This window comes from Cetorhinus maximus, chromosome 18 (assembly GCF_964194155.1).
Source record: "Cetorhinus maximus chromosome 18, sCetMax3.hap1.1, whole genome shotgun sequence".
Taxonomy (NCBI): Eukaryota; Metazoa; Chordata; class Chondrichthyes; order Lamniformes; family Cetorhinidae; genus Cetorhinus; species Cetorhinus maximus.
The window spans coordinates 27,339,222-27,361,100 of NC_135896.1; the positions used below are offsets into that span (position 1 = coordinate 27,339,222).

A 21,879-nucleotide genomic window follows, 5' to 3' on the forward strand; every position below is an offset into this window, starting at 1 on the left:
AAATCATGTTTAACCTTTGAAGAAATCACAAGTGCTGTGAATAAAAGGGAACTGGTGGATGTACCGTACTTAGATTCTCAGAAGACATTTGATAAGATGCCACATCAAAGGTTATTGCAGAAATAAAAGCTCATGGTGTAGGGGATAACAGGAAACAGTAGGCATAAATGCGTCTTTTCTGGTAGGTAGGACGTAATGAGTGGTGTCCACAGGGATCAGTGCTGGGCCTCAACTTTTTACAATTTATATAAATGACTTGACATAGTCAAGTTGGTGGAGCGGGTAATTAGGCAGCAGATGAAGTTCAATGCAGAGAAGTGTGAGGTGATTCATTTTGGTAGGAAGAACATGGAGACAATATAAAATAAGGGGTGCAATTCTTAAGGATGTGCAGGAGCAGGGGGACCTGGGTGTATATGTGCACAGGTCATTAAAAGGTGGCAGGGCAGATGGAGAGAGCAGTTAACAAAGCATACAGTATCCTAGGCGTTATTAATAGAGGCACAGAGTATAAGAGCAAGGAGGTTATACTGAACTTGTATAGGACACTAGTTAGCACTAGTTAGTCAGCAATGTGAACGTATTGGAGAGAATGCAGAGGGGATTTGCAAAATGGTTCAAGGTATGAGAAACTTCAGTAGATTGGAGATGTTGGGACTGTTCACTTTGGAGAGGAGGAGGCCAAGAGGAGGAGATTTGATAGAGGTGTTCAAAATCATGAGGGGGCTGGACAGAGTACATAAGGAGAAACTGTTCCCACTTGTAAAAGGAGAGAATGAGGGGGCACAGGTTTAAAAAGTGATTTGCAGAAGCAGCAAATGTGATATGAGAAAACACTTCACAGTAAGTGGTTCGGCTCTGGAATGCAATGCCTGCAAGTGTGACAGGCATTCAAGAGGGCATTGAATGATTATTGAAATAGAAATGTGCAGGGTTACAGGGAAAGGCAGGAGAATGGTGCTGAGTCATAATGCTCAGTCAGCCAGTGCAGACATGATGGGCCGAATGGCCTTCTTCTGCATCTGTGAATTCTGTGACTTGGTTGAAGGGACGAAAGGTATGGTTGCTAAATTTTCTGATGGTAAAGATAGGTAGGAAAGCAAGAAAAAGGTCAAAAGGAGCCTACAAAGAGACATAGATAGATTAAGTGAGCAGGCAAAGATCTGGCAAATGGAATATCATGTTGGCAAATGTGAAATTGTCCATTTTGGCAGGAAGAATAAAAAAGCAGCATATTATCTAAATGGTGAGAGATTGCAGGGCTCTTGAGGTGCAAAGGGATCTGGGTGCCCTAGTGCATGAATTAAAAAAGACTAGTATGCAGGTGCAGCAATTAATTAGGAAAGCTAATAGAATGTTATTGCAAGGGGAATTGAATACAAAAGTATGGAGGTTATGCTTCAGTTGTACATGACACTGGTGAGATCACATCTTGGGTCCTGTTTACAGTATTGGTCTCCTTATTTAAGGATGTAAATGTGTTAGAAGCAGTTCAGAGAAGGTTTACTAGACTGATATCAAGGATGGGCAGGTTGGCTTATGAGGAAAGGTTAGACAGGCTAGGCTTGTATCCGCTGGAGTTATGAATAAGAGGTGACTTGACTGAAACCTTTAAAAGGTCCTGAAGGGTAGATGTGGAGAGGATGTTTCTTCTTGTGGGAGAACATAGAACTAGGGAGGTCACTGCTTAAAACAAGAGATGAGGAGAAATTTTTTTCTCTCAGGGGTAGTGTCTTTGGAACTCTCTTCCTCAAAAGGAGATGGAAGCAAAGTCTTTGAATATTTTTAAGGCAGAGGTAGATACACAAGAAAGGTTATTGGGGATAGGCAGGAGGTTACAATCAGACTAGCCATGATCTTAATGAATGGTGGAGTAGGCTCGAAGGGCCAAGTGGCCTACTCCTAGTTTGTATGTTCATATGTTCAAATTTAATTATCAGTAGGATAAAAACACAAAAAAGAAACAAAGTAATTGATTATTGATCTGTCACTCATTCCACGTTGGAAGGAATTGCAAAGCAAAGGAACCGTTATTCACACAATAAAGGCTGATCTAAAGCAGGAAGGGCTTTATTATCAAAACAAAAATGTCTTCACACCTTGTGGTATACAAATTCAACAAATGGAAAATCCTACAGTATGAGAATTTCAAAATTAGGGTAGTTGTCTCCCGCTCCCACCCATTTAGAATGTTCAATGCAATAACCAGTTGTGCGATATTTAAAAATATTTTGTCACATTAAGGTATCATAGGAGATAGAATTTTCATCAGAAGGAAAAAAACATCAAATTTCTTAGTGCTAATATCTCTATGAATATGGAAATAAAATCAAGTAAAACAAATCACCTATTTTAGGGAGAAGAGCAAGAGGCAGAACAACACAGACAACGGTAATGAGGAGGAGGATCTGTCCATTCAGATACCACTCAGTCCTAAAGTGTGAAAATAAGGATACTTAAGTTAACTTACTAGTGCCATTTGTTTAACAGTGACAAATCTAAGAATGTACAAGATTGCTGCCACAATTTGTTGTCTTTTGGAAATCTCTATACTCATGTCTGAAATATTTGCAACCATCTTCAGCCACAAGTGCCGAGTAGATGATCCAACTCGTCCTACTCGATGAGTTTCCTAGATGCCAGTCTTCAGGCAATTCTTTTCACCCCATGTGAAGTCAAAAAACAGCTGAGCACACTGTAGACACCAAGGTTAGAAGGCCCCAGGAAAATTCTGGTTGCAGTGCTAAAGACTTGTGCTCCAGAATTAGCTGCACCTCTAGCCAAGCTATTCCTGGACAGCTATAACATTGGCATCTACCTGACAAAGTGAAAAACTGCCCACCCAAGTCCTGTCTGTGAAAAGCAGAACAAATCCATTCTGGCAAATTACAGCCAACTTGAATCAATCATCAACAAATCAATGGAAGGGGTCATTGGCAGTGCTATTGGGCAGCACTTACTCACCAATAACCTGCTCACTGGTGCTAAGTTTGGTGGACCACTTGGCTCCAAATGTCATTACAGCCCTGGTCCACATATGGACAAAGAAGTGAATTCCAGAGGTGATATGTGAGTGACTTCCCTTTAGAGTCTGGCATCAAGGAATACTAGTAAAATTGAGGATAAAGGAAATTTGGGGAAACTTCTCCACTGGCTCAGAATAATGTAGTTATATAGCGCCATAATAAAACACCTCAAGGCACTTCACAGACGCATTGGAATATGATACCAAGCCAAATAAGGAGATATTGGATTATATGACCAGATTGGTCAAAGAGTTAGCTTTTATAGAAATGTTGCATCGGAGGAAAGCAAGGTGAAGAGGCAAAGAGTTATAGGGAGGGAATGCCAAAGCTTGGGCCAAGGCAGCTGAATGCACAGGCATCAAGAGCAAAAAAAAGTCAGGGACTCTCAAGAGGCTGGAATTAGAGGAGCAGAGATATCTCAGAGGGTTACATAAGCAATAGGAGGAGAAGACCACACAACCTGTTGGGCCTGCTCCACCATTCAATATGATCATAGCTAATCTTGGGCTTCAACTCCACTTTCCCACCTGCTCCCCAAATCCCTTGATGTCCTGAGAGATCAAAAATCTGTCAGACTTGGTCTTAAATATATTCAATAATAGTGCATCCACAACCCTCTGGCGTAGAGAATTTCAAAGATTCACAACCCTTTAAGTGAAGAAATTTCTTCTCGTCTCAGTTCTAAACGATCAACCCTTACCCTGAAACTGTGCCCCTTGTTCTAGATTCCCCAGACGGGGAAAAAAACCTGTCAAACTCCTTCACAATCTTGAATGTTTCAATGAGATCACCTCACACTCTTCCAAACTCCAGAGAATGTGAACCCAATCTACTCAGTCTCTCATCATGGGACAATCATCTCATCCCAGGGATGAATCCAATGAACCTTCACTGTATTGCCTCCAAAGCAAGTACATCCTTCTTTTCATACGGAGATCAAAACTGCAGTATTCCAGATTTGGTGTCGCCAAAGCTTTGTATAATTGTAGCAAGACTTCTTAATTCTTGTAGTCCAATCAGCTTGCAATAAAAGCCAACATGTCATTTGCCTTCCTAATTGCTTACTATACCTACACGCTAACTTTTAATTCCTGTACGAGTACACCCAAGTCTCACTGAACAACATATATAAGTTTTGTACCTTTAAAAAAATTATGATGCCTGGCTATTCTTACAACCAGAGTGAATAACTTCACACATCCCCACATCATACTTCATCTGCCAGTTTGTTGCCACTCACTTAACCTGTCTATATCTCTTTGCAGCCTCTGTGTCCTCTTCACAGCTTGCATTCCCACTCAGCTTTGTATCAGCAAACTTAGACTCATTACTTGGTCTCTTCGTCCAAGGCATAATTGATTATAAACAGCTGAGGCCCAGCACTGATCCCTGTGGCCATCCATTAGTAACAGCCTGTCAAGTCGAAAATTCCCCATTTATGCCTACTCTGCTTCCTGTCAGTTAACCAATCCTCTATCCATGCTGATACATCATTCCCGACTCCATGAGCCCTTATATTGTACATTAAGCTTTTGTGTGGCACCTTATCAAATGCTTTTTTGAAACCCAAGTGTACTACATCTATTAATTCCCCCTTATCTACCCTACTAGTCACTCCTGAAAAACTAATTTGTGAAACAGGATTTCCCTTTTGTGAAACCAAGTTGACTTGTTCGAGCCATACTATGCTTTTCTAAGTGCATTGTTAAGGCTTCCTTAATAATAGATTCTGGCATTTTCCAGATGCCTGATGCCATTCATTGTTTTCTCTTTCCCTCCTTTCTTGAATAACTGTGTTACATATGCCAACTTCCAGTATGCTGGGACTGTTCCAGAATCTGGGAAATTTTGGAAATTCATAGCCAGCGCATCCACCATCGCTGCAGCTCTCTTTTAGAACCCTATGATTTTGGCCATCAGGTCCTTGAGATTTGAGAGAATTTAGTCCTTTGGATTTCTCCAATTCTTTTTCTCTGCCGATATCAATTCCTTTAATTTCCTCACTCTTTAGCACCTAGGTTACCCTCAATTTCTGGTATGCAATTTATGCATTCTACTATGAAGAGACACACTAAATATTTCTTCAACGTCTCTGCCATTTCCTCATTCCCATGATAATATCTCCCATTTCAGCTTGCAAGGGACCAACATTTACTTTAGGTACCTTCTTCCTTTTTATATACTTGTAAAAACTCTTACAATCTGTTTTTATATTCCTGGTTAGCTTACTATCATTCCATTATTCCCTTTTAATCAACTTTTTGGTGGCCTTTTTCTGGTTCCCAAAATACTCCCAATTCTCAGACTTACTGCTTTTCTTTGCAACCTTAGAATCTAATACTGTCCTTAACTTCCTTAGAAAGCCACAGTAAGATCTTTCTTACCTAGTTTTTGCTTCTCAATGGAATATATTTTTGTTGAACATTTGGAATGTTTCTTTAAATATTTCTCACTATTTACTGCCATACCTTTTAATCTATTTACCCAATCAACCGTAGCCAGTTCTTCCCTCATACTTATGCCATTGGTTTTATTTAAGTTTAAAATTCTTGTGATTGGCATATAGTCGCCTTCAAACTAAATGTACATTCAATTGTACTATGATCACTATTTCCCAGTGGATCTTTGATCATGGCATTACTAATTAATGCATAATACTAGATCTAAAATAACTTTATTCCCCAGTTAGTTCCATAACATATTGCTCCAGGAAACTCATGAAAACATTCTAACTCATCTTCTTGACCATCTTTGCCTACTTGATTGGTCCAGTCTATAACAATTAAAACCCCCATAACTATTAACATTGTCTTTTTTACAAGCTCTAATAATTTCTTGTTTAAAGTTCCGTCCACTCAAAATTACTGTTCAGGGGCCTCGAGACTATTCCCGGCAGTGTTTTCTGACTCTAGCAATTCGTAAACTCTGACTGTACTTCCTGATTTTCTAAGCCAAGATCTTTTCCCACTAATATCCTTATATCATTCTTCATCAGGCCTACCCCCACTTCTTTTTCCATTCTGCCTGTCTTTTCAAAACATTATGTACCCTGGAATATTTATTTCCCAACTTTGGTCATCTTGTCTCTGTAATGGTGATTAGATCTAAACCATGTATCTCTCTGTTTGTGCCACTAGCTCATCTATCTTATTGCAGATGTTCTGCACAGATAAAGTGGCTTCATTTTTTTTCCCTTGCTTGCTAGGACCTTACTCTTTATTGCACTATTACCATTAAATTCTGTCCCTTCCTGTCCCACTCAGTTTCTCTTTACCCACATTGATATACTTTTCGATTGCCTCAAATTTTATCTTTGGATTTCCAAATCTCCTTTCATCCAAACCTTTTCCCCTCTGTTAGTCACCATCATGTTTGCTGGTTTATATGCTGTGTCCCTTCCGGTCACACCCTGGTTACCATTACCTGAATTGCTATCCTGCAGTACTTTAACTAATACTTTAACTTTTGAAATCTCCCCTCATGTGAACCCCACCATTTAGTTCAAAGCCCCCTCTACAGCCCTAGTTATATAACTCGCCAGGTAACTGGTACCAGGGTGGTTCTGGTGAAGGCCATCCCAACAGTACAGCACCCTCTTTCCCCAGTACCAGCGCGAGTGTCCCATAAATCGAAACCCATTTCACCCACACAAATCATTGAGCCACATACTTAACTCTCTGATCTTATTTATCCTATGCTAGTTTGCTTGTGGCTCAGGTAGTAATCCAGAGATTACCACCTTTGCAGTTCTGCTTTTTAAATTTAGCCCCTAGCTTCTCATACGCCCTCAGCAGAATCTGTTAGACCTACTTATGTTGCTGCTACTGACATGCACCACAACAACTGGATCATTTCCCTCTTACCCCAAGTTCCTCTCCACTTTGGAGGAGATGTCTTTAACACTGACACTAGGCAGACAATGCAACCTTAAGGACTCAGGTTCTTGCCTGCAGAGAACTGAACCTATCCCCCTAACTATACTGCCCCCTACTACAGCTACATTCCTTTTTACTTCCTCAATTTGAAAGGCTCTATGCCATTGTCTACCACTGGCAGTTTGCTCATCCATCCTGCAGTCCCTGCTCTCGTCCATACAAATTAGAAGAGCTATCCAACCTTTTCAGCGGGGGGCCACATTTCAATTTTTTTCTCACTCATGGGGGGTTAACAGCAAATATAAAAAAGATAAAGTTTGGCGCAGCATGAAACGTGAATCTCAATAAAATGTTGAGATATGAAAAGAAACAATTTGCTGAGCAAGAATAAAGCAATGTCAAAAAGCAATAAATTGATTACTTAATGAGTAATAAATAAAGATGACCATTAGAGTGGGAAAGGGTCAAATTGTGTTTTTCCAGCTAACACTTAGGGTACTTATTCACTCATCCTTAGCCACCGAGTTGGCATGGGGGTGAGGGCGGGTGCGAACCCTGAGACGGAGGGTGAGCCAGATTCTCTCTCTATACCACCTCCCTCACCCCTCCACCGGCAGCCGCGCCCTTCACACTCCACCCCCAACCTTGCCTGGCAGCCACTCTCCCCCCCGCCTGCCTGGTGGCCACTTGACTCTTTCCCCCCCCCCACTTCCACAGTCTCACTGCTGTCGTCACGCCATATTTTCAGGCCTACGGCTGAAGGAAGCTGCTCATCCAGAGACCAGTTCTTGTCCACATTTGCTGATTAGGATCTCTAGTGAGCCAGACACAGCAACGCAGGAGAAAAATAGCCTGCGATTGGAGTTCTTCGAAGAACCTTCAAATTTACTTACCGATATTTTGAAGACAGGGTCTGCGGGCTAGAGAGAGGGGCTTGGCAAGCCGAATAGTGGCCCGCGGGCTGCATGTTGGAGAAGCCTGCCCTAACCTATTGGACAATTGCAGAGGACAAGGTTCCTCCATTGCTTCCTTCTGGATCCCCATACCTGCCTCACTCTCAGTCACACCCACCTATCCCTGACCAAATCAGAATTACCTAGCCCAAGGGATTAACTGCCTCCCGGAACGAAAAGTGTCCAGTAACTTTCCCCCTCTGATGCATCAGAGCTTCCAAAGCTCAAAATCCAGCTAACCAACTGAGTTGAAGTTCCTCGAGCTGCAGACACTTACTGAAGCAATGTGTTTGATGTGGATCACACTGGTGTCCACCAACATCCACATGCTACAGCTGCAACACATCACTTGCCCTGTCATCTTTATTATAGTTTATTTAACTAATTAGGTTTCAAGTTCAGAAATAGCACTAACTTATCTATAGTTATATTAAAGTAGTTTAACTAGTTAAGCTAGAAATTTACTGCAATATTTATCTTCCCAGTGCTGGTTTGAACTATTACCCCAATTTAGGAGTCCACCTGCCAACCAATCAGCACTTTCTTCTCATACAGTATAAATATGTTGTTTCCCCGAAATTGGTATTTTCTTGTGAATTGTTCTGATGAGTGAAAGACAAAAAGCTTTGACAAAAAAATAAAAAGATCTTTTTCAACAATACCACTGTTTCTTTACCATCGCTGGGTCAAAATCCTGTAATTGCTTCTCTAACAGCACTGTGGGAGTATGATCCGCACACAGACAGCAGCAGTTCACCATCACCTTCTCAAGGGTAATTAGGGTTAGGTAACAAATGCTGGCCTTGTCTGCAATGCCAATGGAGAATGAATAACCGTTCCTCAGTTTGTGAGGAAATACTTAGTATATAATTTTAACTACAGGATCAAGTGTATTGGAAACAGCAAGGTAAATGACAGTCCAAAACTATACAGTTGGCATAATTCTGAGCTGTGTTACAAATCCCATAATGCACAGAAGTTTATGCCATGCATGGTTTAATTTAAAAAAAACTATGATTTATGAGAATTCAACACTATTGTGCTACTAGAAATTGAATAGTACGTTTCTTTAGAAATATTATTTTCAAAAAAGGAACAATGAAAAATCTGAAATTACTTAACTAGTAACCTCAAAGTGACAGCATGTGTTTCAACAACTAAACTTTGGATTTTTCCAAGCATAATTACTATTGCATCAATAGCTCCTGTGTAGGTAGTAACCTGTATAATGAGAATCAGTGCAATTTATGTTCTCATCACCTCTGTCATGAATAAATTATTTAACCAAACCATATATTTAATTCAATTTCACTGAATAATCGACATAATAATCATCATCGCTGCTGACACTCACCCATTATGGTTGTGTAGGAAACCAGCAATTGCAGTAGGTAGCTCAGATTTTATGATGAATAGATAAGACGACATAGCTGATGGCAGAAAGTAACATGGCTCAGAATATATATTAAGAGCTGTATTAAGCTTAACTGCTAATTCAACAAGTAAGCAGGTTGCCTAAAGTGGTTCTGACCAATTAAGTTTCATGAGAAAAAGGAAACTTGGGGCAGCTAATATAATTTGTATTTTCCATTAAACTTATAGGGTACAACTTCTGGCCCTACATTCCGTGTATTAAAACCATAACAGATTTGGCTTAATTGGTAAAAAGCCCAACATTTCACAAATCCTTTTTAGCCAGTAACATTTCATGCTCCATTCTTATTTGCCAAAGACCTCATAATCAAAAAAGCATTTCTTTCCTTCAATTGCACAAATCAACATATCTGTTTCCAGAAATGATATGAAGAGGACAGCAACATACACATTAATTTTAGGTATTGAAGAGTTTGGTCAGACCCCATCTGGAGTCCTGTATGCAATTCTGGTCAGCTCATTGTAATGATATTGCTGTCTTGGAAAAGATAAAGAGCTGAACAACAAAGCTGGTTCTAGATATCAGAGGTGTACAGAAGGAAAAGGTAAGCGGATTAGGCTGATTTTCCTTGTCAAAGATCCAACTGACAGTGAAACAGAAGAAATTTAAGATTATGAAAGGATTAGATAATATATCCAGAAGAAAAACTGTGCTACGGTCCAGGAGACACATGTGGAGCTACACACATCCAGGCAAGTGGAGAGTATTCAACCACACTCTTGACTTGAAACTTGTAGATGATGGACAGGCTTTGGGGAGTCAGGCGATGAGTTGCTCACCAGAGAATTCCAAGCCTCTGATCTGCCTTTGTAGCCACAGTACTTATATGGCTGATCCAGTTTAATTTCTGGTCAATGGTAATCCCCAGGATGCTGATGTGGGAGATTCAGCAATGGTAATGCCAAGGGGAGATGGTTCAATTCGCTCTTGGTAAAGATGATCATTGCCTGGCACTTGTGTGGCACAAATGTTACTTGCAACTTATCCGCCCAAGCCTGAATTTTGTCCAGGTCTTGCCGCATATAGGGGCGGACTGCTTCAGTATCTTAAAAGTCACGAATGGTATGGAATACTGTGCAATCAGCAAACATCCCTACTTCTGATCTTATGGAGGATGGAACAGCTGAAGATGGTCAGGTTGATAACACAACCCTCAAGGAACTCCTGCAGCAATATCCAGGGGCTGAGATGATTGGCCTTCAACAATCACAACCATCTTCCTTTGTTTAGATATGACTACAACCAGTGGCGATCTTCCACTGCCCCCACCCCACCCCCCAACCCGCCCACCCCCCCTGCAGGGGATTCTCCACCACAAGCCTACCTTCACTGATAAATATACGCATTGGGATTCTTACAGCTCCACATGCTATAAGATTGATCTTATCAGCAACCTTGTATATAGGGCCCAAGCCATTTGCTCACCATGCAAGCTTGATGCTGAAATAGGGCGCAAAGATATCCTGCAGGATAATGGCTAGCCTGATCAGATTATTTTGCGCTATACAGCACACAAACTCATGAATGGGCCTAAGGCTGTCACTTTCGGTCCTGAAAAGTGCCCAGTCTACCTCAGATTACCCTGGAAAGGCAAGACACCTCAAACATTTGAGCAACAGGTGAAGCTAGCTGTTTCACGCTGCTACTATGCAGTAGCAACACGAGTGGTATTCGTCACTAACAGGATGCTGCCGTCAAGCCAAAGACTTTCTGCCTATCACACAAATGAGTAATATGGTATATGAATTTCAGTGCCAGTGTGATGCTAGGTATGTAGACCGTAGATCTCAAATACTGGCGGATCATATCAAACAGCATATCCCAGCTGCTGTTCACAAGGGGCAGGGTACCAACCAGCCTGTGCTTGCAAAACTCAAAACAGTGTCCAATGATGTGATTCCACGATTGGACAACATTTGCTAAATAATCCTCAATGTGCTAAGGTTTATGCTGACAACCAACTTAAAATTGTCAGTTGGGCGTGCAATGTGGCGCATTTGCATGTACTGGAAGCTACATATGTTAATACACAGGGCCCTGTTCTTGGCAAACAGAAAGGGCACGTACACATATTGTGCCTGTTTCAGCTAAACAAAATAAGTGACAGCGATTCGCTGACTCATTCCTAAGGGCAATATCTTGACCAATCAGGGCCAAGCTGCCTGGTTTAAATTTCAAACAATGCTTGGTAGTTAACTGTCAGTCACCATCAGTGGTGCATTCTCCATGGCAACGCCACTTGCCAACCATTCAACAGTCTCTTCACAAGGGTATAAATTGTTGTTTTCCCCCTTATATTGGTATTCTTGCGAGTGTCCTGATGGAGTGCAGACGAAAAGTTTAGACATCTCTTTTTTCAACAATGGTCTATTCATAATATTTTTTCCCGCCGAATTTCTTTACATTAAACATTAATTATTAAGTACACAAATATTTAAATTTAATCAAATGCACTATTTTCAGTGCACGTGGTCCAACTTTTAAGCTTAATCACAAGCCTGCCTCACCGTACCTTCAGTATAACTTGTTCCAAGTTTTCAGCTTTTTTTGGCTGGGGGGTGGGGGTTAGAAGAGAAGAGGGGGAGCTGGGGCTTCTTTGAAAACAATTAATCAACTTACATATTTTTAAGTCAGCCTTTTCACCACTAACTGAAACAAGATGGCAGCTTTGTTTTCCACATGGCATATGCCAGCAGTGTCACAAATTGCAATACACATTGCAGAAAAAATTTTATACTGGTGTTCTAAGATCAGGGTTAGGGCACATATTTGGTGGAGGGGGGGGGGGGGGGGTGCACTTCTGGACAACCTGTAGCTAGCTTGGGAGTGTTCAGCGTTAATACTATGACAATGTTTATCCTTAAGCAGCAAGATCATTTTAAACTGAAGAAATTTTATAGTTATTACTGAATTAATGTTGTATTTTGGAAAATCGTATCCTAGCAAGTTGAAGTGAATTAATATGCTGCATTGATAAAGGTTTGCATGTCTCCAAAAGCAACCTGGACAGAATTAGCTTCTGTAAAACAAAGTATTTAAATGTTATTACAAACAGATGCCACAATTTAGATTTCTATTCATACAAACTATTCATTTACATTTCTTTTACTTACACAGTTAACAACAGTTTCTCTTTTCATGACAGAAATCTGTTGAACATATGAAATGATTTGCTCTAATTCTAAGCAACATATGACATTACTTTTTATGATAGCAGTTCAGATTCAGAAGGGAAGGCATTGAATTTATTTAAAGCTCAATGTTATTAACCATGCTAGTGGAACATGCTGGAGTTTCCACTGAAGATGAGCAGCATGGGAATTTTAAGAGAGAACTCTTCCAGCATGTGGTTGAGATAGCAACCATTTCTCACAGGGTTAATTGCCATCTTAGATAAACAAATGCAGCATGAATAGGAAATGTTGCATTTATATTTTAAACCAAGTGCATCTCCCCTAGTTGAAGTGATACTTGCAGTAAACCCTGGGTAATGAAAGAACTGCTGAGTAGCCTGTTTGGTGTATTAACTATTTATTGGAGTCAAAAGATCTCTTCTGTAGGCAAGTCATCATTTATACACCAACAATATTCCTGTTTTTGTATCGTTCAGCTGACATGTGTAAAGTGGTGGGCATGTCTCCCCCACATTTCTCCATGGACAAGAAGTGGTGGGCATGTCTCTCCCCCTGAACCACCATCTCCTATATTTCTCTAGAGGCAGGGAGGATGCATAATATGTCTAAAAATAGCATTTGCACTATTGAGGGTATCTGGGATTGCCTGTCAACGGCACAATTTGGAAGCAGGGTGTGGAAGGTTACCTATAAACAATTTGATGGAACACTGCAAGGTGACACCTCGTGAAGGAGCTGCATTTTAATTTTGTTTTAAAGAAAACATAACCTTATCTTCAGGATTACACGCCTCGATCCCATCCTGGAAGCCCAACTTGTCCAGGTCAGGGAGATATGCAAGGTTTGACCAGGAATAACTTGGCTGACCCCTTTACAACTCATGGATGCTACAATACCTGATATGGAGTTCTCGCCCTCATTCCCCCCACCATACTTGTGGGGGAAGGGTAGAGGCTATGCTTTCACAATGCCATCTATATCCTTTGGTGATGTCAGGACACAGTTCTTCCAGGTCTCAGTATAGTTCTTGCCTTTTTTGGAAGATTGCTGCTGAGATTACAGTGAAACTATGTCAGTTAAGGATTATCAAGGTCAGATTGCCTTTTACAATGCAGTTTTGATCCCTTGAACTTGAGTGATTGCCATTTGTGGAAATTACAACAAAAAAAGGTGACAAATAAAAGGCAGAAAAAAGTTGAAGAGTACATTTAAAAGAAGCCTCGCAATAACTTGAATGCCCAAGCATTTTATTTTCCAAGCCGCCCACTCACAATTTAACCTGACTTAAAATATGCCAGCTGAAACACAGCTATGAAAGTGGATCAATTCCTCTGATAGTATTGAGCTTCTGGAAGGAAATGCTATTATTCAACATTCTCTGATCAAGCAGTTTCCCTCTAGATAGATCAACTTACCTCCAATATTCTGTATAAATATCGCACCAGCAACCATAACCTGCAAGAAAATCCCACAAATCTCAGGTTACTCTTGGGGATATCCCATAAAGCTTTACAACCAATAATAACAGTTTCTCTCCATAGATGCTGCCTGACATTGCTGAGTATTTCCAGCAGCTTCTGTTTTTACTTCAGATTCCCAGCATCTGCAGTATTTTGCTTTTGTGCTGTTTTGTTTTACAACCAATAAGTTACTGCAACTACTGTTATGTGGCAAACTTACACAATGAGATGAACAACCAAATGATCTGTTTTTGATATTGGTTGAGGAAAGATTGTTGGCCAAGAACTCACTGTTCTTCTTCAAAAGAAGATTTCAGTTTAACGTTTCAGCTAAAAGACAGTACCAGCAACAATGCAGAAATCCATGATAGATTATGTGTTCGAACCCTACAATTGAGTTGAGATAACAACTTTGATTCAGAGGTGAGAGTGTTAAGCCTTTCGTGATTTTAACATCATGCAGAAATTTTAATATCCTGTCTTTTTTGTAGTCTAAAATAATCTGATCATCTCAACTAGTTACCCTAGTGGTATAGAAGCACAAAAGCCACACCCAATACATGTATAAGTCAGGGCATGGAGGTCATAGAATTTTCAGCTACGGGAACAAACAAATTGCTAGCTTTCAATTTTGTATAGCGAGGAGGAATGTGGCAATTCTGACAGGCCAATTAGGACAGAAAAAATGAAGAATTCACTTTCAATGAATGGAATCATTTATAGGGCTTTACAGGTGCACGTGACACATCACCAACAAAAGCATCCAAGAGCTTGTTTGTCAGTCTAATAAACCTGTGTGCGGCACAAAGTGTTTTATTATTACCTTCCCAGTTGTCTTAAAGGCACAAAACCCAAGGTCTTCATAGGAAGTCCGCTCTATGGATATAGAAGGGAGATGTTATTAATGGAGAGCTGGGTTTCTTCTTCAACAAACAGTTTTGAAATTTTGTTAGTATAACGCCATTCTTTCCTTTTCCCACCCCTTTTGTACCTGATAAAGGAACAATATGCAATATTAATAAATCCTCTGAGGGGGATGGTGGCATAGCAGTATTGTCATTGGACTAGTAATCCAGAGACCCAGGATAATGCCCCTGTGGTTCAAATCCCACCAGGACAGATGGAGGAATTTGAATTCAATAAAAATCTGGAATTAAAAGTCTAATGGTGACCATGTTGAGTGTCATTAAAAACCCACCTAGTTCACTAATGTCCTTTAGGGAAGGAAATTTGCTGTCCTTACCTTGTCTGGCCTACATGTCAATCACAGTAATGTGGTTGACTCTTAATGCCCTCTGTTCCGCCCTTAATCCCTTCAATAAATGCTGGCCTAGCCAGTGACGCCCACATCCCATGAAGGAATAAAAATAAATTTTTTAAATAAAAAAGAATAAAGGCATTAATTCACTTTTGTCATTCTAAGACAACTTCTTGAGTTCTTACGCCCCATAAGGACAATAAAATAGTTTGGTTTTCAACTTACCAGTCTGTCCGCACAACTCAAGCAGCAGATGAACTGAATAAGCAGCCAGGAAAGCAACTAACAGCAAAAGGAGACTGCAAGAAGAAAACATTATTAATGATAACATTTTACTGTAATAAGCAAACATTTCACGTGACAAAGTATGCAGCTCTAATTTTGCTACCAAATTTTCTCTTCTTCTGAAGGAAATTATGGAGTATAGTTCCACAGATGCAGCACCAAAGGTATCTTATTGAAGTAACCATGAGATCCAAGACAGTATGTGCCAGCAGACTCTTCAACAATTGACTGGTTTACATACAGTTGAGCCAGATTCTGTTCAGAAAGACACACGTCCAATCAGGCATTTGTGGATGGTCATAATGAACAGGAACTCTAGGTCTGGTCAAAGTTGGTAACAATCACACCTGAGGCAGGACATAAATTCAAGACCCCACTCCAGAGACTTCAGTAGATAATCCAGGCTGACAATCGATGTGCACTGCCGATGGAGTGCTGCACTTCTGAAAGGATGGACTTTCAGATAGGATGTTAAACTAACATCTCTTCCGTCCTCTCATGTGGGTGTAAAGGTATCAGGTCATTATCCTATTGCTGTTCTTGGGACCTTGCTGTTTGGAAATTGATACCCAGGTGTTGATATGAAGCAATCCCAGGTCAGGTTTGACAGGATAGAACACCCCAACATTCCACCCATAATTACTTTGTCATCTTTGAAACAATGCTCGCTACTGAATGAATATGCCTTTTTCAATTTCCACACTAGCCCTAATTTCAAGCCTCAAGATACCTCCAGCAATTGTATGCCATTGGCGTCTAGATTTCCCTGTCAGGCTTTTTATTTCACCAAATACAAGTGAAAGAATGCAGCATATACCTTTGGCTTAAGCTACAAATTCCAAGTAGTTATATACTTCCAATTTGGAACCATTAAGATGTTAGTTTTTTGGGGCTGGGATAGCTTGTTTGAAGCTTTTGATAATTTTCTACATTAGCATCAACATTCTTGCTAAGCTGTGCAGGTGCATATTCATTCAGCAGCCTGGATGTTGCCTCATGGGTCTTGTTCCATGATAAATAATGCATTGAAAAACTGTCCATGCACAGCAACTAAATTTTAAAGAGGAATACTGGTTGGTGTGTGTCAGTTAGTGCACTTTTTGCACTATACTCTAGCAACACAAATTGATACAGCACATTTAAAGTAATAAAATGCCCCAAGATGACTCACAGGTGCATTAGCAAACAAAATTTGATAACAAGCCACGAAATATATTAGGGTGGGCTTGGCCAAAGAGATACGTTTTAAATCTGGAGAGGTAGAGCAGTTTATAAGGAGGGAATTCCAGAGCTTAGGGCCTTGGTAGCTGGAGGCACTGCTGCAAACAGCAGAAACATTAAAATCAGAGGTGCACAAAAGGCCAGAATTGGAGGAGTGCAAATATTTGAATGTTGTCGGGCTGGAGGTGGTTTGAGAGATAGGGAAGGGCAAGGTTGTGGAGGGATTTGAAAACAAGGGTGAGAATTTTTTTAAAAAGAGGCACTGCTCAACTGTAAGCCAATATAGGTCAGTGAGCACAAGGGTTATGGATGAATGGCACTTGGTACAAGACAAGGCATGGGCAGCTTACAGGGGTGGAAAATCGGAAGCTGTCCAGGAGTGTGTTGGAATTCTCAAGTCTAGAGGTAATAAAGGTAAAAAAATTGAATTGTGACTACTCAGGCACTACATTCATGGCCATTATAATTATCAGAAAAAGGGCAATCTGATTCCAAGAGAGAGGCTCCCATGACTTTACAAGGTTTAGTTACAGGCAAACAATTCCGGATGTTAGCTGATCATACCAAATCAAGCACAATGTCTTGCCTTCTTACCTGAAAACAATAATACCTGTACTAGCCATTGCATATGCCAAACCCAGAATACCACTTCCCATGATGGCATGCATTATGTTGAACACTGAGGAAGCAAATGAAGCTCGTGATGATTCCTGGTGCTGTGTTGCCTGCAAAAATAAAGCTGTATTAGATATAAAAGAAAAATTATAGTGGACTGAGTTCTTCATGCAGCCAATAACCTGAGTATAGGTCACAACATGTTCATTGATGAAAAGTCATTGAGCTGAATCATTGCATTTCTCTATACAGATGCTGCTTCACCTGAGTATTTCCAGCATTTTGCTTTCTCCTTTTCCCCCCTCCCAAATTTCTAGCAACCACAGTATTTTGTTTTTGACATTATAATATTCATTTAAACTCTGTTTTATATAAGTAATTTCTTTTTATTAATGCCCCATTGTACCACATGGGCTGTAGAAGCAAAGCTATTGGAGAAGTGGTTGAGCATACAGCTATGCACTGAAGTGTGCATATGACAGTCCATGCACAGTGCCAAACCATAATTCAGGGGAGGCTGGAATGGACTTAATGAATGAGGCCCAATTAACCGAGCCACGTGCATTTAAATCCCACTCAATTTAGCAGGGACATCTATATATATTTTTGAGCAATCCATTTTGAATAAGGAGTTCTGTATCAGCTGGCATTAATACGACTGCTTGTTTATTTTTGTTCACCTCCCCTATTTGAATCATTATTTTCATCCTGCATCCTCAGCAGTCATGCATAAAGACATTTCTTCCCTCCTTTCTTTTGAGATATTTCTGCAGATGTAATCTTGAGGTAGATGGGATTGCTTCAACTAAATTTCTGAATTTCAGAAGATATTAGAATGCTACTGAAAGGAATTCAGTGTTTAACATACCTTGCTTGCGCCATCACCAAGATCCTAAGCTTCAACTAAGTGAAACAATGTATTGCTTCCATGCACAAAAAAATGACTATAAGGTCCACAGAAAAAAAAACTTTGAATGTGTACTTGATACATTCTAAAGTACTTCAGCTGTATTACCATGTGCAAGGGTGAATAGATAGAATGGAGAGATCATTGCTGTAAAATTAACAAATAAAATCAATTTCCTTAAACAGCTTGAATCACTTATTTTCTTTAATGTGCATTGTATCTACCACTATAATTATTGGAGAAGGTTTACAAAATAATCTGGTCGTGACAGAACTTGAAAATATCTGTTGGCAGGAAATCAATCATAACCAGCATGCAAGTATGTGGCATATAGAAAATGAAATACATTACAAAAAATAGGTTCATAGAATGATGCAGCACAGGTGGCGGTCATTTGGCCCATCAACCCTATACTATCCAATTAGTCCCATTCCCCTGGTCTTTCACCAAAACTCTGAAAACGTTTATCTCAAGTATTTTTACAGTTATTCTTATTGCTGTCATCATTCTTTCAGGCAGTGGATTCAGATCAAAAACTCACTGACTAAACTTTTTCTTCCCTCCTATCACCTTATTCTTTTGCCAATTATGGTAAATCTGTGTCCTCTGGTTACCAAACCTTTCTGCCACTGAAAACAGCTTTTTTCCTTTATCTACTCTCAAATGAATTGTTACAGCAAATATTTCCTGCAAGTCAAACAACTTTAGAATTCAAGGTAGCATGAAGAGTTTTTAACATAATCATATACAACGGTCATTCAGGAGCTTTCAGAAGTACACAATTGTAGCTTTGAGTGATTGTGGTTTTCTTTGTTCTGGTACTCAAGAAGCCGACTGCTACCAGGCTGTTCCCAACATGGTATGGCTGAGATAAGCAGCTAAACAGGATTTCAGAGAGATGCCTATGAACTATTCAGCAGTAAATAGATAGCTTTCTATCAGATGAAATTTAATACCTGGTCATTTGAGGTGAGACAGAGTTTGAAAATGAAGAAAGCACATATAGATGAAATGGTAACACTTTAAAGGTGTAGAGGAGCAGGGGCACAGGGAATCTTAAAAGTGAGGGGAATGTGTCTCACACCTGTAAGACATTCTGGTTAGACCACATCTTGAATACTGCGTACATTTCTGAACACCACACCTTAGAAAGGATACACTGGCTTGGGAAGGAGTGTAGTGCAGATTCATTAGAGTGTTAACAGGGCTCCAAGGGTTAGATTTGAGGAGAGATTCCATAAACAAGGCTTGTATACCCTTGGACATAGAAAGTTTAAGGGGTGATTTGTTTTTAAGGATTTTGAAAGGAATTGATAGGGTTGGTAGAGAGAAACATTTACAACTGATGAGGGTGGTCGAAGTCTAGAACTCTATTCCACAAAAAGCAGTACATGCAAGCTCAAATAATAATTTTAAATCTGAGATCAATAAATTTGTTAGCCAAGGGTATTAAAGGATGTGGAGCCAAGTCATGATCTCACTGAACAGGAGAGTAGGCTGAATGGCCTACTCTTGCTCTTATGTTAAAAACGAGACACATATGTTGACAAATGTTGTAAAATAATGCATGTAGGATTCTGATCCTTGGTTTATAAAAGCAGAGTGGAAATGTTAAACAAAACAATATTATTGGTTAGATTGTAGCTAGAATATTGTGCTCTGTTTTGGGTGCCCCACTTAGGAAATATTTGTTAAGAGAGGAGGACAGACTAGCTAGAGAAACTGGGGCTTCAATGCTCTTTTCATCAGATCAGTGAAGGTTAATAGCTGATCTGCCACAGGAGTCAAAGAGAGACAGTTTTAGTAAGGTAAATAGTGAGAAAAGCATTTTTTATTTAAACTGGTTAGTGAACTGGTAACTAGACCAGTACATCAGAATTAAAAATAGAAAATGCCAGAAATACAGTGGGTCTGGCGTGGAAAAAGAAACAGTTACTGTTTCAGGTCATTGACAAAAAGTTCTCAACCTGAAACTGTTTTTCACTCCATAGATGCTGCTTGACCTATTGTCTTTTCTGGCATTGTGTTTTTATTTCAGATGTCCAATATTCACAGTATTTTGTTTTTGTAAGAGTACACTAGGATGTCCAATTATTAAGGCTAAGAGCATGTAAGGAAAAGGCTCGGACCTTTGGTTACCAGGATAGGCTTAGAGTATTAGAGTTATTTAGACTCAAGGGGGAAATGAGCGTGATTCCTAAAATTATGAAAAGGATTCAAGAATTTTGGATAAGATATTCAAAAGAAGGTGACCCTCCCTGAACCTCTCTCCTCCTTTAAGACACTTGTCCTAAAACTGATCATAATTAGGCTTCCCCATGAATTAGCAGCAAATTAGTTAACTGGTAATTGGGGTGTTGCACAACATCACACTGTCTAAGGCATAACAGTCCACCTCACCATCCTTTCTACATAACACGCTGAGGTGCAGGAATACTAAGTTTGTAACATTCTTGCTTTCTGATACATAGCCAGAGTTTGATGCAATATTTTGTTTTGTTTTAATCCTTCTGTCTGAAGCCATCTATTGATCACAATTGGACAACTGTGGGCAGAAGGGCAAACCAAGGGCAGTACAAAATAAATCCTTAATTTCTAATCAATTATATATGGGAAGAGAAAAAAAAACGTTGCATTGCACCATTATTTGAATAATTGTAGTACACTGCACCTCTATAAACACGGTAGTTAATTTTAAAGGCACCAACTCCAACAATGATACACACTACTGTCTTATTTCCCAGTAAGTTATTCTTATGTCCCAATACAGTCTCCTGTTGTTTCTAAAAAAAGGTATGTACAACCAGTGTACCTATTCAGTAAGGGCATTTCATTGGAGTATGTCAGCTCTATGTTTGGTGTCAGTGTTACCAGTCTAATTATAAACAGACTCTTCCAACTTGGGAGTTCAACAAATTTAACAAAAAGGTGCCCTGTTCCTAGCTCTAGTCCCAGCTCTACCAAAGTCAAGACTTTTCTTAGCTATTATGCCACCAACAGTTTGATATAGCTCTTAGAATTAAACATACAGACATGGCATAGAGTTGTGTCTTTTCACTCTTGTCAGAAATTTCCAAATAAACCTCCTGTAAGTTTCAAGCTTTGCACCACTGGTATCTTTATGTATTCATGCGGGGGGAAATAGAAATCTAAATATTCAGCACAAACTAGAAATATAGTTAAAACAAGTGGATCGTAAAACTATGTTTTACCTGCTGCATCTTTCAATCCTTCTTTTCCTAGCCATCTGCCACACAGCCTGATGTAATTTCTATCACCCAGATGTGACTAGATTGGTGATATACTGATTTGCATATACATGACGAGAAAAGAGATCGAGAGTGAGAGAGCATTATACTAGGAGTGGCAAAGAAAGAAAAATGAGCCTAGTTATCTCAAGCAACAAGCCCCAATACCATCAATGCGTCATAATTCAGGTTTTTCCTAGACCATTTTTCCACAGAAAATGTTTCATAGTTCCTAGTATCTCACTATTAAGGAAATATACTGATTTGCCTTTCTTGGTTCAATAGTGAATGGCCCCACACTGTCCTCACATTGAAATCTACCTTCCCCAGCTTTACCTATTCACATAATCTATGCCCTTTTTTACCTTCTTGCTCCAATCTACACAGTTTACTATGCCTGTTGTCATCTTTGTGTTAAGTGCAAACTTTAATATTGTCACGACGACAACAGGAAACAGGGCA

The 21,879-nt window shown here is 39.8% G+C and overlaps 1 protein-coding gene across 3 annotated transcripts in view; it reads right to left on the reverse strand.

Moving 5' to 3' along the window:
• The window catches only part of slc38a6 (solute carrier family 38 member 6), a 49,385-nt gene that overhangs the window by 26,010 nt on the left and 1,496 nt on the right, over positions 1 to 21,879 (reverse strand). For 2 of the 3 annotated variants that reach the window (XM_078562263.1, XM_078562264.1), the window contains exons 2-7: positions 17,242 to 17,372; positions 15,367 to 15,440; positions 14,707 to 14,759; positions 13,839 to 13,878; positions 9,209 to 9,284; positions 2,348 to 2,433 (exon numbers count right to left, since the gene is read on the reverse strand). In XM_078562263.1, the coding sequence (XP_078418389.1) occupies positions 2,348 to 2,433; positions 9,209 to 9,284; positions 13,839 to 13,878; positions 14,707 to 14,759; positions 15,367 to 15,440; positions 17,242 to 17,372 (460 nt within the window). The remainder of the gene's footprint in view (positions 1 to 2,347; positions 2,434 to 9,208; positions 9,285 to 13,838; positions 13,879 to 14,706; positions 14,760 to 15,366; positions 15,441 to 17,241; positions 17,373 to 21,879) is intronic. The other variant, XM_078562265.1, reaches the window with a different exon arrangement.